Genomic DNA, 18,858 nt, shown 5'->3' with positions numbered 1-18,858 from the left:
ATATTAAAATTTTCTACTGTTTTATAATACCAGTGCTTTCCCACTAGAAAATACAGCTTAGAAAAATAGTTGCAACTGGTAGAGAAAACACGATGGGGAAGTATTTTAGGGGCAAAGGCTATGAAAGATTGGGAAATACAGAAAAGCCAACATCTGGAATTTTGGTTAAATCCTTCCCAGAACACAGTTATGCTATTTGTTCAACAAATATTTATTGAATGTCTGCTGTGTTTCTGGCCCTGCAGAGACTGAGATGAATCAGATAAAAATCCCCTATTCTCAAGAAGTTCGCAGTCTCACAGAGGTCAAAGTAGTTATGTCAACAAATCATGACAGAAGAGTAGGTTATATATTTCTGTAAGAATATACAGTGTGGTGGGTCACACAAGAGATGATGGGAGAGGTCTTGGATACCCTCCCTGAAGAGATGACTTTTGAATTCTATTTTGAGGCCTGAGAAGTACAACTGTTATGATAAAAGGAACAGTTATTTTGGGCAAGAGAGCAGTGGATAAAAAGACCAGGCGCACAGAAGAGTGTAGCATTCTTGGGGGACAGAATTGAATTCTTGATGTCAGGCTCAACTGGTCCATGTGGAAAAACATAGGAGGTGAGCCTGGCAAGCAAGGTAAAGTCTAGGTTAGGGAAATAACATTTGACAGTCCATCATGCAGGTAGAGGTATGCTGTGTTATGTGAGCCACAAACTTCAAATCACTCTAAGCAGGAGGAGTCACATGTTTAATTGGGTGGTTGATGGTGTTGGGGTTTTAAAGGAACCATCAATCTCCTGCAAGGGTTAGAAAGTAGTTCCTCTCTTTAAAGCACGTATATTTTCATGACTAATGAGTGGATTCCTAGTTTGCATAAGGTTGAAGGTGGACTTGGAATTTCTTTTTAAAAAATATATGCAAACAAAAATTGGCTAAACGCTTGTCATAAAGTAGGAAGTTTGCACATGAGAAAAAAACATTTGTTTCCTCACACACACTTGAATAATTATTAATATTTCCTGTGCTAACATAGAATAGATTGCTGAAGCTCATGCTTTCTTGTGGCATTTCAAGAAGGAACAATAACCCAACATAAAATAGTGAGGCAGGCTTGCCACCGAGGGAAGTTCCCTTCAAAGGCAAGCCTGCCACACCATTTTCTGTGGGAAAATGTAGGGTGTGAGCCTGGAAGGCAAAGTGAAGTCTAGGTTAGGGAAATAATATGTGATCATCCACCATGCAGGCAGGAGTGCGCTGAGTCATGTGAGCAACAAACTTCAAATCATTCTAAGCAGGAGGAATGACATGTTTAACAGGGTGGCTGAGGGTGTTGGGGGAAATCCCTTCACTGGCAAGTCTGCCACACCATTTTCTGCTTGGCTCTTGCCCGTTCTTCAGTGGGAATTCCCTACCAAATCCAAAAGAGCCTGTTTCTGAAATTTATTCCAAAATGCAGATAGCTTGTTTCGTGATCGTATCATGCCAAATGGCGGTGGCTTCTGCAGATACTTAAATGAAAGAACAAGTAAGAACAATTCTGGTGGTTAACCTTTATGATAAGAGTGTGCCCTCAAATCTGCCGAGCAGAGAGCCACTGTGATTCCAATGGTCTTGACCGGGCGCACGTCCTGTCTCCCCTCTTTCTGCAGATAACACAGCAGGCGTGTATGCCCGGCGTGGAGGGTTCAGTCGGCAGAAGCAGGACTTGTACCTCCTGCCCATAGTGATCAGCGATGGCGGCATCCCGCCCATGAGTAGCACCAACACCCTCACCATCAAAGTCTGCGGGTGCGACGTGAATGGGGCACTGCTCTCCTGCAACGCGGAGGCCTACATTCTGAACGCCGGCCTGAGCACAGGCGCGCTGATCGCTATCCTCGCCTGCATCGTCATTCTCCTGGGTAAGGGCGCTTCCTGGTCCCCTGCAGGAAGGGCCTGGCAACCGGATGCCCCTCCTTGAAACACACACTTCTCAAATACAGGCTGGTAACCAGGACCCTGTTAGGACTGTCGACACGGTTTAAGACAAGAAGTGGAGTAGTGGGGCGGAGTGGTGGTTGCCAGGACGAGATGGGGGTTGTCTGCCTCGTGCATTTGACGGAGTATTGGGGGGAGCAGACAATTGAGTTCCTGCGGAGAACAGGGAAGGTCAGGAGCATTTTGCCGGGCCATCACAGGGCTGTATAGCAGGAGCCACTAGGGGGCTTCAGGGACATCAGAGAAGGTTTGGCATAAGAGGAATTTGGGCAGAAACCTGGTGTATTAGCAATGGTTTTGTCTCACAACATAAAGGAGAAGGCTTAGGGACATTAGGCGCCTAAGGAGGAGCAAAAGACAGCAGAGGAAGGACTCGGGAACTGGAAGAAGGAAGAAGCAGGACTCTAACCCCTCTACTAATTATCATTTATAACATCTATTCTAACACCTCAGCTCATGGATACCCCTTGGAGGCTTTTCCTGCACCTGCCCCTGCGTAGGTGCCGCTCTTCTGCATTCTGTCTCATCTGTGGCTTATTCTGTAGAAAAGCCATGTGCTGGTCCTCATAACATTTACCATTTCTGGGCCTCAGGAAGATCATTTTGTCCCAAAGTCTCAGAACTAGTGACTGACCAAATCAGGATTCAAACCTATGCATGTCTGACACCAAACCTACACTTTTCCCATGGTGCTTGGTCCTACCTCGAATGAATTTATGGAACTTTACTCTATAGGGAAGAGCCAGTACATTCAGTTCAGCAAATAGTTACTGGGTATTATCTGGGCCACAGGCCCTATGTTAGGTCCTGAGAGATTAAAAGAAGAAGGCTGTGTGATCTCTGTCCTCAAAAGGTTCACAGTATGTCAAGGAAGGTATGCATGAAGAGATAAACTCTTTATTCCATAGGAAAGAGCCAGTGAGTTCAGTTCAGCAAATAGTTATTGAGTATTCTCTGGGCAACAGGCCCTATGTTAGGTCCTGAGGGATAAAGAGAAGAAGTCTATGAGATCTGTGTGCTCTACAGGTTCACAGAATATCAAGGAAAGTATGCATGAAGAGAAAAACTGAGGGACATGGTGGGTGCTATAATAGGGACATGAACACAAGATGGTTGGGGCACAGAGTAGAAAGCACCTGACATGGGCCGGGCTCAGTAGCTCATGCCTGTAATCCCAGCACTTTGGGAGGTGGAGGCGGGCCAATCACCTGAGGTCAGGAGTTCAAGACCAGCCTGACCAACATGGAGAAACCCCGTCTCTACTAAAAATACAAAATTATCTGGGTGTGTTGGTGCATGCCTGTAATCTCAGCTACTTGGGAGGCTGAGGCAGGAGAATCACTTGAACTTGGGAGGCGGAGGTTGCGGTGAGCCAAGATAGCACCATTGCACTCCAGCCTGGGCAACAAGAGCAAAACTCTGTCTCCAAAAAAAAAAAAAAAGGGGGGGGGGGCACCTAACATTGCCTGGGAAGGTCAAAGAAATCCTCCTGGAGGATGTGACATATAGGTTGGCTGCTGAGAGTTGTCCAGCTGGGGACAGAGGCTTGGATAGATGAATATTTCAAACAGAGGAAGTAAAATACAAAAGCCCTAAAAAGTTAATAGAAGTGGAGACAGATGTGTAAACCATGTGATAAATATTATAATGAGGGTAAGAATAGGGCCAGGCTGGTGCATGAAAAAGGTGCCACTAGTCCTGTCTAGTGTCAGGATGGGAGCCCAGGAAATGTATCCATGATGAAAGAAAAAAGAGTCCACCAAACAGAGAAAGTGAAAAGGAGTGGTCTGTGCTCGTGAAAGTGCCCACAAGAACAAGGCACAGAGCTTTGGGAGCCACCAGACCAGGGCAAATACAATCTCCCATCCCTGCTTCTCAGAGCAATGGTGGAGCCAGAGGGGTGCTCAGTTGGAGTGCCAGATTCAGCCACAAATATTTTCTTCAGCCTTGCTGAGTGTGTGGGAGAGCCTTCTAATGGAACACTGTAGAAGTCTCTTGGGGAACAGAGGGAATCAATGAAGAATTAAACTGTTCCTGAACTTTCCTTATAAATGACTCTGATCACCCTTCCTAGGTTGCCCAAGCTTAAAGGAACCTCCTCTCCCAGGGAAGACATGAGATTGCTTTATCTGGGTTCCAGCTGATGCTATTTTCCTATGTTAAAATAAACAGAAGATTTTGTCTTCTGGGGGTCTTTATAAACTTCCTTTCCTCTATGTGGTAGCTACAGAGAGTCCAGCCAGACTTATGATAAGATTTCCCATTAAGTTAGTATAGGACCAATGCTCTTTCTCAGACGTTGGCAGGAGCTAGCCATCACCCCCTATAAGATGGTAGGCCCTGAGGGCTCTGCATGTCCTCATTTTTAAACCGTGGAAAAACAGCTACCTTCCTTTGCAAAGAGAAATTGGCATTAGCCACTTCTAAGAGACTACAGATAAGCATGTTTAGAATCGGCCTAGTTCTTAGGAAGATGACTTCTACATGGTATCTGGATTCATTTGTTAAAAGTTCAAAATTGTCCCAACCTTCCAAGTTGTTGGATGTAATGTTTTCACGGCAGCATTTGTAGAGGAAGAGCCAGGCGGGGGTCAATTTTACACATCCCTGGGAATTCCAGGCAAAGCTCTCATTTCCTATACCGTTTCCAGTTGTGAGCATTTGTACCTCATGGTTTATGGTAATCAGAGTTCCTCTGGTAGAAGAACCCAGGAATACTGAACTTAACGAATGCTTACTTTCTTTTTCTTTCCCTCCAGTCATTGTAGTACTGTTCGTGACCCTGAGAAGGCAAAAGAAAGAACCACTCATTGTCTTTGAGGAAGAAGATGTCCGTGAGAACATCATTACTTATGATGATGAAGGGGGTGGGGAAGAAGACACAGAAGCCTTTGATATTGCCACCCTCCAGAATCCCGATGGTATCAATGGATTTATCCCCCGCAAAGACATCAAACCTGAGTATCAGTACATGCCTAGACCTGGGCTCCGGCCAGCGCCCAACAGTGTGGATGTCGATGACTTCATCAACACAAGAATACAGGAGGCAGACAATGACCCCACAGCTCCTCCTTATGACTCCATTCAAATCTACGGTTATGAAGGCAGGGGCTCAGTGGCCGGGTCCCTGAGCTCCCTAGAGTCGGCCACCACAGATTCAGACTTGGACTATGATTATCTACAGAACTGGGGACCTCGTTTTAAGAAACTAGCAGACTTGTATGGTTCCAAAGACACTTTTGATGACGATTCTTAACAATAACGATACAAATTTGGCCTTAAGAACTGTGTCTGGCGTTCTCAAGAATCTAGAAGATGTGTAAACAGGTATTTTTTTAAATCAAGGAAAGGCTCATTTAAAACAGGCAAAGTTTTACAGAGAGGATACATTTAATAAAACTGCGAGAACATCAAAGTGGTAAATACTGTGAAATACCTTTTCTCACAAAAAGGCAAATATTGAAGTTGTTTATCAACTTCGCTAGAAAAAAAAAAAAACACTTGGCATACAAAATATTTAAGTGAAGGAGAAGTCTAACGCTGAACTGACAATGAAGGGAAATTGTTTATGTGTTATGAACATCCAAGTCTTTCTTCTTTTTTAAGTTGTCAAAGAAGCTTCCACAAAATTAGAAAGGACAACAGTTCTGAGCTGTAATTTCGCCTTAAACTCTGGACACTCTATATGTAGTGCATTTTTAAACTTGAAATATATAATATTCAGCCAGCTTAAACCCATACAATGTATGTACAATACAATGTACAATTATGTCTCTTGAGCATCAATCTTGTTACTGCTGATTCTTGTAAATCTTTTTGCTTCTACTTTCATCTTAAACTAATACGTGCCAGATATAACTGTCTTGTTTCAGTGAGAGACGCCCTATTTCTATGTCATTTTTAATGTATCTATTTGTACAATTTTAAAGTTCTTATTTTAGTATACATACAAATATCAGTATTCTGACATGTAAGAAAATGTTACGGCATCACACTTATATTTTATGAACATTGTACTGTTGCTTTAATATGAGCTTCAATATAAGAAGCAACCTTTGAAATAAAAAAAAAAGATTCTTTTTTAATTCTGGGTTTGATTCTTAACATTGAAAAAAACGTTAAGTATTTCTAATGATCCTTTATATTTCTAATTTAATTGTGATCTTTTAATAACCCTATTTATGATCTGTTGTAGTCTGTCTGATGCTTTTATTGTTTATTTAAAATCAAATATGTTTTACAAATGTTTTTTCAGACAAGATTCTGTAACATCATGTAAAGCTTTTTTGTACATTCTTGGTGTTAACCTCCCGGCTTCTCTTCACACACATCTTCTAAAAAAGAAGGATGTGGAAGAACTAGGTCAGTCTATGACTTTGCAATATGTGTTATATAATATGCATTTATCTTGTATATCAGTAATTTGATGGTTATGAGAGATGAATCCATGAGGAAATGGAGCTATCAGAACTCTAATGTTCCAGGTATACATTCTGTGCCCCGCACTGAGCTTTGGGGGACTGGGGGACTAGAGTCAAAAATACAAATTTGCCCCAGACTCTAATGTCATTCTATTTTTTCTTATGTTGAACTTACCAGGCTATTGTAAGACTCCGACAGTTGAAACTGCTTCTTTTTCCTCCTATAATTTTAACTAACTGTAAAATGATGTGGCATTTTACGTTTTAATGAGAAAGGGCGATTCATTTCAAAAACCTTTGTTTAGAATATGCTTGGGGCCGTAAGCTCAGAATGAGGGCAGGGACCATTTTGGATTCTGAGGGTCAATGCCATTTGGTCCGGGAGTGTGTCTACAATCCCCTGCATCCCAGCTGGTTTACTGGGGATTGAAACTTATGTGAAGGGCATTTCACCTGTTCAGTTGGGCCAAAGGTCGAAACGTAGCAATACTTGGGGAAAGACCACACAAAGTCACACTGCAAGTGCTTTCCCTCTTTCCCCCTACACACAGGGCACGTGCTTTTTCTTGGATTGCAGACAATTTTTACAGTTTTTTTCTGACTTTATTGTGAAAGTTTGTTTCAAGCATTTCTTGATATCATGTTACATACTATTTTTTATCATTTAGTCAACATGCATACAAAGAAATGTTTTTTATGAAGTGCTCACTTCCATTTTACTTTGCATTGAAATCAAATTGGGCTGAACACTTCAATGGAATACATTCTTTGGACAATGTCACTTTAGAATCTTTCATCTCAGTGAAGAATTACGCATTCTCAATACTTCCATAATTGCAGGTTGTGTTCATTTTTTATATAGTTTTTGTAATCCAAAGAATATTTTGCTAGATTTGCACAGATCTCCAATTGAATTTGCAATGAAGAAATAACTCAAAAGGAATATGAATAGCATTTAAATAAGTATACAGCTGTAAGTAACCCTGTCACCATGGATGATCCTTTTCTCTAGGAATGTATTTGGATTAGAGATGACAACTACATTTTCGCATTTTTATGTTGAAGTCTTTTTTAAAAAGGCTGTTTACTTTTCAGTAGTTAACAATACTTGTTTTTCTTTTTTTTTCTTTTTATCTTTTATTTTTTCTTTAAGCCTCTATTGTTTGTAGAACACTCTTAGAAACTTGGAAATAAAATGTCTTTCCCAACTAGTGGAGTCCTTTTTCATTTGGAGCACATTGTCTTAAAAGAAGTCTTAATTTAAACGATCCTTCCTTATTTCTAAAGTAATCATTGTTTTATACCATCTATGCAGCTAAAAGAAGGAACATGTTTCTGTTCTTTTCCTCAAATAATGGGTATTGTTTCTATTCATCATTCATTCACTGATTCATTCACTAATTCATCAAAATCTTATTTTATAAACCTTGCTCCAGTTACTTGAGGATTCAGAATGAATCTTACTACCTTTCCTGACATCTTTTGATAATTCAACGCTATACCAAAGTATCCACCTTGTTGTCTTATGGTCACCTATTTACCTATTTGCCCTCCTAGACAATACAAGAAGATATTTTATCTCCTTCCAAGTTGAAGGAAGAACATAAAAGGTATAACAGGAAGGAGATGGTGAGATGTAGAGTGTGAACGGAGATTAGGCCACCTGTGGCAATTCTGGACAGATCTTGGGTTTAGCTAAGTTATCTCTTTTAGGCCTGGGTTTCTGGGGGTGACAGGGAAGACAAAAGAGTAGTTTCTTTACACCTCTTGGAGAATTGGTTAAAAGTATAGAGATCATGGCTCTGTATGTCAGGCGGAACCGGGTCAGGAGTACTTGAAACTACTCCTGGGTCATTGTGACATATCCTTCACCTCTTTTTGAGAAGCTTTATAAGACAACAGAGGTGAATGCGGGTTGGGCCGTTGGAGTCTCTGAGCAGAAGAGGGGCAAAATTTATTTGACAGGCAGTGTGGAGAACAGATTAGGAGCATGTAAACTCGGAGGTGTGCCCCAGGAGGGCTTTTGCAGAGGTCAAAATGAGGTAGAATAAGGGCCTGAAATAATCCAGTAATTTGGAGATGGAGAAGAGGAAAGACTTCTCTGCTCCTGTACTGCCATCAGCCTGGTCTGGGCCACAGTCATCTCTGACCCAGAAGACTGACACCACCTCTGGGCTGATCCTCTGCCTCCCAACCTCTTCTTCACAAAAAAAGCCAAAGGGATACTTTTAACACACAATCCAGATCACATGACTTTGTAACTTAAACCTCTTCACTGGCTTCCCAAAGACTTAAAATGAATTCTGATGCCTTTACTTTATTGCTTTACATGAATAGGGCCCTGTGAACCTCTCCAGTGTCATTCCACTCCATCCTCCTTTCAGTGCACGATGCTCTAGCCAGACTGGCCATCTTTCAGTTCCTCATACAAACAAAACACGTTTCCTTTTCCATGGAAAGCAGGTCACCTTTTTTTTTTTTTTTTGTATTGATGACAACTCTTTAAACTTATTTTGCTTTTTGGCTTTATGTATGTGTGTGTGTGGGTGGGTCTGACTGCCCTACCAGAATGTAAGCTCCATGAGGGCAGGGAATCTCGCTTTCTTGTTTACCATTGTATATCCAGTTCTTTACACTGTGCCTGAAACATAACGGGTACACAATAAATATCTGTTGAATGAAAGCAAATACACTGATGAGGCAGATTTATCAGGATTTGATGACTGATTTGAGGTTACCAGTGTGATTTTAAGCATCCTTATCTGAAAAATTAAGTCAACTGTGATCTTAGTACCTAGAATTGGTAAATTGAAAAGAAACGGGTTTGGGGAAAATGAATTGAGCTTGGGTTGGGATTGTAAATGGGAGGTGTTTGTGTGACAACTGGATGGACTTTCAAGTAAGTCACCAGAAGTATAGATTTTCAGTTCACTCATTGCAGAAGTAGGGCCTGGGCATGGAGTGTAAGAGTCATCAAATGGGAGCTGAAGCCTCAGGAGTGACAGCATTTTTCTAATTGGGTTTTCACTGTTCTCGCTCAAATTTAAAAGGATATTTTAATGGTAAAATCCCTCTGGTGTGAAGAGTAAGGCTGAGTTTAGTTTTATTAATAAGGATAATTAGTAAGCATAAACCTTATCCTTGTATGTCAAATGCTTTGAAAAATAGGAAGGGAATATTAACTAGTTCAATCATTCTTCTCTTTAATTAGTGAGGCTTTCTTGAGCTCATACTGTATGGAAGTCATGTACTAAACGTGTGTAACACATCCTGTTTCTATGAGAAGACAAAGTATATGCTACAATCCCTTCATTACACTGAAGAAAATTGTGGACCAGAGAGGTGAAGCATCTTTCCCAAGCTACACAGGAAATGATGTCAAAGCTGGATGGGAGAAAATCTCATTTCTCCCACTTTGGGTCAGGAGATGTATCCTTTAAACTTAGGATAAAGACGCCAACAGCAAGGACTTATCCCTCACAATCAATAACTTAGCTAAGCCATTGACAATGAGAACTTGGAAAGGGATGGAAGCTCCCCAGCCTCCATGTGATCAGGTTATTACTTTGAGCAACCATTCACCACATAGTCTGACAAGAGGATTTAATCATATCTCGGAATGCTTAGATCGTTCCAAGTCCAAAATGGCACAAGGATCAAAATTGTGAATTTTTCTGCTGGGATTTACATCCTTCTACACTATGAATTTTGGAAATCAAATATAAAAGAAACCAATTACGCATTTTTCAGCTATTTTTATTATGTTTCATAGAGAAGTTTGATATTTCGCCGTCTTCATGGGATTAAAAAGATGGGGCAGCAAGGAGGAGTCAATGTCTGGATCTGCAGCTTGGGTGTAAGAATTGAATTTTTATCTTGGAAATTTACTTAGCTAATCATTCTCCATGATGAGAGGCTACTATCCTCAAAGTACTTCCTTCATTCCTGATGACTTAAGTATGACTTTCTTGTTCTCTGCCACTTTAAGAAACTAATAGTGAGCACCTGGTCATCTTTCCCAGGTTCATAGAGACAATGCTGGCTTAACATTCAGCTTGCAGAGAGCTCAAATCTTCAGTTCCAAAGTAAAAACAACATACCTCCTATTGGGCATGACATTTAATATGCTTCTGTGTATAAAGGCTAGCTCTGAATCGTTTTAACTGTGTGACTTCAGATAGGTATCTTGACCTCACCGAACTTCATTTTCCACAAATGTACAATGGAAGCAATAATTCCTATGTTGCCGGCAGTGGTGAAGAATAGATGGGTGAATTCACATTTCTACAGCCACTAACCATTCCTAGAACAGGAAAAACACTAGAAGGTAGCAATTATATTGTTACTGTCTGTATTATTTTCCCAATTCCAGGCTTCAGAATAATGGAAGGGAAGAATTTACCAGTGCATGCTTTCTGTTTTATTTGATTTGTTTCTTCAGAAATCAATCCACTCTTTGATTTTCCTCTCTCCTGACCCAACAGTAGAACACAGATGTCTCCACACACTATAGTTTAGGCAGAGAACTGATTGACAATTTACCTACTCCAAATATTAAAAATAAAGACTAATTACCTGTCTAGTGAATTTACTTATATTTGACTAAAATGTGCAGCATAATATTGGCAAAGCAACAGTTAAAATAGCTTTCAATGTTTCTTTTTCAGAAGACAAGTTTACGTAATTATGAGTTATATATAATTAGATAGAAGATATTATGGAATAATATTTGAAATTGGGACGAGCGTGTCAAGACCTGCATAAACTTGTACTCTTCCAAGATAAGGAATTTCACATTTGATATGTTTTTGCTCATTTGTTCAAGTGATGGTGTTTCTTTTTATTCAGAGACATCTCTTCTCTGAAAATATTGACATTTGAAGACATATAATTTTATTAGAATATTCCTTTTTATATAACAATTAGAATGAGCTTACTTGAATCACTATTTTTAAATCAGTAAGAACTCAGGAACTTGGAAATTATTTTATGCTATGGTAATTTTCTCCCTCCTTCCTCCCTTCTGCCAATATTAAGTGAGATGTTAAAGAAATAGTAGTGTTTAGAAATATAATTTTCAAATGACTTTCTCTTATGAATTAGTGAAGACGTTGTCCATTTGATATCGCCTACCTAAAAACTAGTCCAGGGCCTCTAGAATTACAAATGGGCTTTTCCCAAAGACACCAATCTCTTCCCTTTTTTAACTTTAGTTTCCCAGCCAAAAATAGGTGTTGAGTAAATGTTAGGGGCAAGACAACGGGGTTGGATGAGTAAAGGGAAATTCATGTCCTAGGCATTATTGCATTCTAAACTACTAGAAATGTATAAGTGAGAATTCACCTGGGCACCTTCCCTCCCTCCACCTCCCAATGTTTTGATAAGACCATGATAATGCATCAGATTTAGATTTCACATGATTAGATATCCTACCTTGGTAGTCACCCAGCACACCCTCCGATCAAATTGGGGCCCAATGCACTAAGCAAATCATAAAAGTGGCATCAGATAATTGGTATGACTAGCTAGCATTGGAAAGGTCATCTTTTTTTGTGTGTCTCATTTTCTTTATCCATATGGTGGACATATGTAATCTCCGATTGGAATGCTAGAAATTACTGATCTAGAATAGGAAAATAAAAGTAAATATATAACTAGCTGCACAAATGAATGAGTTTATTGTTGCTGTTTTTGCTGTTACTTATACCTTTCCTACTGTAAACCGGATCTGCAAATGACTCAGAAGACAGCCTCAGATCCAAAAGTGAAATTAAGGTACCTTTTGGCTTCTCCTCTGAAGACTTTTATCTAGTAGCCCCAGGGTAAGGTTAAACTACTTCTAAAGATAGATATTACATCGTTGTTGTGTAAGGACTGTGATCCCAGAGGTTCTCCCAGCCCAGTCTGGGGAATTTCACTGCATTGTCATCAGGAGCTTGGAAACAGTCATTCCTCAAAGTTCTAGCCTATGAGGAACCCTGATCCCCATAGTCTAGTGTTTTCCAAGTTTGAAATACAAATTTCTGCATCTCTGGTGGTTAGAAGACACAGTTTTAAGTGACGTTAAATAAGAATACATTTTAAAGGGAGAAAGGTATTCTCTTTGAAATTACTAAGAGTGTGATGTGCACAGTTTCCCTCTGTTTGAAATTCCTTCCCTCTTAGCTGGCTGTTTCTCTGACCATCCAATTTGAAGCAGCTCCCTAATCCCTGTCTGCCATATCGCTCTTCTACTATTATTTGCCAAGTACGTATCTTTTTGTGTGTGTGTGATTTCTTCTCTTTTCCATGTTTTGTTTATTTTCAATCTATTTTTCTCTTTAGAATGTAGGCCATTAGGAGCAAAAATTTATTTCCTTTTACAAAGTACCCCAGAGGCTAGTACAGAGCCTGTTATGTTGCAGATGCTCAGTAAATTGTGGCTCCCAAGAGGTATTGGCAAAATTTTTATTATTCATGCTAATGAGATAAGACCCAGTTTGGGATTAACTGTCTAACCACTGTAAAATCTCCTTTTTCGAAACAGAAATAAGATCTGAAGCTTAAAGTCTTCAGCAGCAAATGTGTCTAGTAAGAATTTAATAAAGTTGTTTTCTTTCCATGTACTTATTTGTCCAGTTATCTTCCATGCCATGAGAAAGTTTGCATAACAATGATACAATGTTTCCTCTTAAATACATTTGTTTAGATAAAAATGAGTTATTTACAGATACACACATAAGAAATAAAAGTATGTCTGTTACTTGAATATATTGGTGTGGGAAAAAAGGGTGATGTTAAACTCAGAAGTGCCCTGAGAACTCAGCCAAAGCTGATGTTGTCTACCCAGCCAATTTATGAATGAGAGTACTGAAGTTCTAGAAGGTAAACTAACCTGCTTCCAGGGGCAGAGGACCAAGAAGAGAATCTGGAAAGAAAAGATGGATCTCCTGCTGGTGACCTGTCAGTTTCAAAGCCCGAACTGTAAAGAGAGTTACCAGCAATTGAGTCAGCTCGTCATTTTATTATATTTTTTTGAATTGAGAAATCATAATTGTACATGTTAGTGGGGTGTACATAGTGATATTTACATATATGTAATATATAGTGATCAGATCAGGGTAATTAGCATATTCCTCATATGAAACATTTTTCAATTCTTTGTGTTGGGAGTATTCAATATTCTGTCTCTAGCCACTGGAAACTATATAAAATATTATTGTTAACTATGGTCTCCGTACAGTGGTATAGAACATTCAAATTTTTAAAAATTTTTAAATTTTTTTTATTTTCTTATTTTTTAAGTTTTATTTTTTAAGTTCCGGGTCACATGTGCAGGTTTGTTATATAGGTAAACTTGTATCACGGGGATTTGTTGTACAGATTATTTTGTCACCCAGGTATTAAGCCTAGTCTCTACTAGCTATTTTTCCTGATCCTCTCCCTCCTCCCACCCGCCATGCTCTGATGCTCTGACAGGTTCCAGTGCCTGTTGTTCCTCTGTGGGTCCATGGAACGCTAGAACTATTTAACAGGTGCTTTATTCTGCCCAGATACAGGCATGCCTTTTCCCTCATATGTATCATTGCTCTAGTTAAATGTCACCTCCCCAGAAAGGCCTGTGTTGACCACCTTCAATAACACCCTTTCTTCCTGAGTTCCTTTCTAACCCCTTGTCTCATTTATTTTATTTCAATACACTTGCCTCTACCTGATATTATTATTGAGATCTGCGTATTTGTTTATTGTATGCATGCCCTCGCACATATTATAACAAAACATTCTCAAGGACAGTGGGGCTTTCCGTTGTTGACTTCTATACACCCAGAAACTAGAACAGTGCCTGCAGGATATTAGGGTCCACTAAAAAATTTTTGATCGAATGAGTGAATAGCAATGAGTGTTATCAACATCAGACTTTTAATTTATGGATTTAATTGAGTCAGAATTTTCATCTAGTTTTTTCTTTCCGTCCTATTCGTTAATAGGAATGATACTGTGAACCAAATGAAGATCACAATGGCTATAGTATTACTACATTCTCTCCCAGAACACAAACATTTCAGATTCAAATGTGTGGTTGATCAGCAGCTGCTAACCACGTAATAGAGTTTTCCCTCTTCCTTTTCCAGCCTGCAAACAGCTAGAGGACCATAAAATACAAGGTATCCTCCGTGCTCAAGGACAGGCTCTAGACTAATGGAATACAGACCTTAGGTGAGTTGCATCAAGAACTGTTCCAGACTTTATTTTTAGGGCTCAGATGTTTAAATGAAAGAAAGCTTCAAACTCCCACTCTAATAATCCACAAGGATGTGGAGAGCTTTGCGATGAGGTGAAGTTTTAGTTAATATATTTTTGTTTTCACTATAATGGAGTATTCAACCCAGATTGGTTGGTAGAAAGGGAACTGAAATAGTCCTAGTCATTCTGCTGCTCTTAAACACCTGCTCTTTTCTGTAATCCTTGTAACAGTCACATGATTCCCACCTGAAAAGATGAAGTGGACAACTTATTAATTTTCTACTCTATTCAAAAATTGGCTCCATTTATTATTAATTGTGATTTCCCTTTTAATTGTTTGTTATTATGGATAAACTTAAAGAATATATTCAACATGCAACTGACTATGGGGAAATTATTTCTTTTTTTTTCTGGCAAGATGACTGAAGTCCTGAGGAGCCAAATATCCCATAACCATGCCATATTTTTTTGTTTATTTATTTTTTAGAAATAAGTAGGTGCAGGGCACTTTTCATGGGTGTGGTCAATAACCTTGGTGACTGCATGTCCTAGCTTTCCCCAAGACAGCCCCAGTTTTTGTTGGTAGTTCTAGAGTAATTTTTAATAGTGCCCACTTTTTTATCCTCTAATTTGACTCATATGGATAAAAATGCATATGGTCATCCTACAAATGATTTTATCCCACACTGTATTAACAGTGTAATAGGTTTTCAATGGCCCATAGACTTTCCCCACAAGTGCAGAAAGGTGATTAACCTACTCTAGGAAGGAAGGAAAAGGGAAAGAAAAGGAAAATCTTAATTTTCATTATCCATCTCAATAATCTGAGATAAATATTCCACATATCAAACCTCTACCCTTTTTGAAGGTTTAAATTTTAAGATCAATTTTTTAAAATAACCTTAACCCTTTCCCCAAGATACATCAGTGTCAACAATTTAAAAATGCACACTAGATTCATATTGTTTGTACAATGTAATGTTCTATATGTTTCACTTAACACAGCAGCATGTTCAATATGAAAACAGATTTTTTAACCCTTACTTGAATTGTGATTCCATATGGTATATGGATGAATCACTACTTATTTGATCACTAAATTACCAAATATTAAAGAAATATCTTATTATAAGCTAGACACTCATCAGGGACCAAGGAAATCACCAGTAGCAAAATGGACTAAGTCCCTGTCTTCATATGAATTAAGTTCTAGTGTGGATGTTCAGGTGATAATTAAGTACTGACACAGGTATATAACTCAAACCTGTAATTACAAAGGACATAGAAGCAAGCAGTTATAATTATAATGGCAAATAGATTATTTCCTCATAAGGTTATAAATAATTTTAAAATTAACATACATACCTGTGCATAAAGCAATGTGTATAGCTCTGATTATTTCCTTTGGCTGGATTCCAAAAAGTGAGATTCTGAAAAGCAAAATTGAGAATCAAAGCATATAAATGCTAAATTTTTGATTTTGAATACGTACTTTCAATTTTTTCTGGAAAAATTGTTCCCATTTTTACTTTCACCAGCAATGCACAAGACTACATATGTCAAGGCACTATCATAGTTTTGGTACTCCAAAGTTTTAAAGTCATATTTCTTTCATTGATTAGATTTCTACCTTGTAATGTTCTTTATCCTTTTTTGAGGCATGTCAGTTTTTTTTTTTTTTTTTTTTTGCATTTACAAGAGTTCTTTTTTTGTTAAGATTCTGAACTATGATGTTTATTTGTTGAAAATTTTTTCCTGTTTGATATTTATTATGAAATTTATATGAGTTTAATAATACACACCAAAAAATTATGCCATTGAATCCTGTGTGATAGTTTTCTTTTTTGATTTTTTCCACTGGTTTTATGTAAAAAATTTCAAATTATTTCTGTAGGTAGTGTGAGATAAGGGTCAGAATATGTTCATACAGATGTTCAACTGTTACAGCTCTTTATTGAAAACACTATTCTTCGTATGTATCCTCATAAAAGTCATCCTTAATGAGGATTGCATTAAAAACAACATCCTTTTCTTAGTGAATTACCATGGTATCTTTGCTAAAACAACAACAACAACAACAATCAACCATGTAAGCATGAGTTCATTTGTTGATTTGCTTTTCTGTCTCCTTGATTTATATGCCTATCCTGACACCAATACAATGTTTCCTTAATTACTATAGCTTTATATAAAATTTTGAAGTCAGGTAGTACAAGTTTTAATTGCTTGATTTTCAAATTTCAACCAAATTTGCATTCTTGAGACAAACCTCATGTGGTCATAATATATATGTGTGTATATATATATATTTAGTCTTTTTAACAATGTGTTTCTGTACGTGATTAGCTAAAATTGCATTGAAGGTATTTACATTTATATTAATGAAGTGTATTGGACTGTCCTTTTCGTTTATTGTAAGGTCTTGTGTGATTCAGGGTGATTCTGTTTTTTTAAGATTACTTGAGAAGTGGCCCCTCCTCTTCTATTTTCTGGTAGAGCTCATGTAGAATTTGTATTCTTTCCACTTAAATTGTCTGTGAGTATTCACCAAGGAAGCCATCTGGTTCTGGAGTTTGCTTTGTGGGAAGGCTTTTTACTACAAATTCAATTTATTTACTAGATATGAAGCTATTCAGGTTACCTGTTTCTTCTTGAGTAAGTTTTGATACTGTGTGTCTTTCAAGGAATTTGTCTATGTTATCCACGTTATTGAATTAAAGGCATGAAGCTGTTCACAATATCCCCTTACTTTCCATTTAGTGTTTAGAGGACATCCAAAGGACTTGTGTCTTGTATTTTGCTAGTATTTTGTGCTTTTATCTGTTTTCTTTGTCCATTTGTCTAGAAATGTATCTTGTTTTATTGTATTTTTGAAAGAGCAGCCCTTGATTTCATTGACTTTATTGCTTGTCCATTTCTTATCTTCTTGATTTCTCTTTTTATCTTTACAATTTCTTCCTTCCCACTTTGTCCTTAATTTGGTGTTTGTTGTCTAGTTTCTTAAAGCAGTAGCTTAGACTATTAATTTTAAACCTGTCTGTCTTACTAGTACAAACATTTGATGTTAAAAATTTCCTTCCAAGGTCTGTTTTACCTGCATCTACAACTTTGATACGCTGCTTTGTCATTTTCATTTAGTTCAAAATATTTTATAATTTCCCTTAGGATTTCTTCATTGACTCATGTCAAATATTTAAAGGTCTTCTATATGCCTTTGTGTTTTTTATTTTTAGTTTAATTCTATTGTGATGAGAGAAAATACTCTGTGTGATTTTGATGTTTGTGATTTTTTTGTGACTTGTATTACGGGACCAAAGTTTGGCCTATCTTGGTAAATATTCCATGAGTGCTTGGAAGTATGTTTATTGGATGGACTTTCTACAAATGTTAATTAATAAAATTGGTAGATAATGTTCAAGTCTGCTATATTCTTATTAATTTTCTCTTTAATGATTTATGAATGACTGAGAGAGAACTGTTGAAATTTTTAACATTGTGGATTCCTCCATTTCTTCTTTCAATCCTATTTATCACTCTTTTACAAGGTGAATATACTTAGGGTATTCATAATATCTTATCTTTGGTAATATTCTTTGATCTGAAGTGTAATTTTTCTAATATTCATTTAGCCAATTTTTGCTTAGTATTTATATGAGATGCTATTTTGCATGATGTCCCATTCTTTAACTTTTAAATTACGTATATCTTTTTCTTGAAAACCAGTTATTTGTAGATAGCATGATTGCTGTGTTTTTTAAAAAATTTGTTTGTTTGTTTGTTTGTTTTCTTTTCTTTTCTTTTCTTTTTTTTTTTTTTGAGACAGGGTCTCACTTCATTGCCCAGGCTGGAGTGCTGTGGTACAATCGCGGTTCACTGTAACCTTCACCTCCCAGGCCCAGGCCACCTCAGTCTCCTAAGTAGCTGGGAATATAGGTGTGCACCACCACACCCAGCTAATTTTTATATATTTTGTAGAGATGAGGTCTCATTATTTTGCCTAGGCTAGTCTAGTGCTCCCAGGCTCAAGTGATCTGCCCACCTTAGCCTCTCAAAGTGCTGGGATTACAGGCATGAGCCACCATGCCTGGCCAATTACTGTGTTTCTTACCAACCTAAACATTTCAAGCTTTGAATCAGAGCATGAAAAACAATGATTCTCATTTTTTTTGTCTTAGGATCCCTTTACATACTCTTAAAAATAATGAGAACCCCAATGAGATCTCGTATCTGTTTGTTATATCTATT

At 38.0% G+C, this 18,858-nt stretch overlaps 1 protein-coding gene across 2 annotated transcripts in view; it reads left to right on the top strand.

Moving 5' to 3' along the window:
* Positions 1–7,598, top strand: part of LOC105491475 (cadherin 11) — a 180,197-nt gene extending 172,599 nt beyond the window's left edge. For both annotated transcript variants that reach the window (XM_011757968.3, XM_011757969.3), the window contains exons 12-13: positions 1,642–1,893; positions 4,729–7,598. In XM_011757968.3, coding sequence (XP_011756270.1) covers positions 1,642–1,893; positions 4,729–5,225 — 749 coding nt within the window. In that variant the 3' untranslated portion in view covers positions 5,226–7,598. The remainder of the gene's footprint in view (positions 1–1,641; positions 1,894–4,728) is intronic.
* Positions 7,599–18,858: the final 11,260 nt, after the last annotated feature.

The sequence above is a fragment of the Macaca nemestrina genome, chromosome 18, assembly GCF_043159975.1.
Source record: "Macaca nemestrina isolate mMacNem1 chromosome 18, mMacNem.hap1, whole genome shotgun sequence".
Classification (NCBI taxonomy): Eukaryota; Metazoa; Chordata; class Mammalia; order Primates; family Cercopithecidae; genus Macaca; species Macaca nemestrina.
Note: the sequence above shows the minus strand (reverse complement) of the source record. Positions and strands in the feature narration are given on the sequence as shown.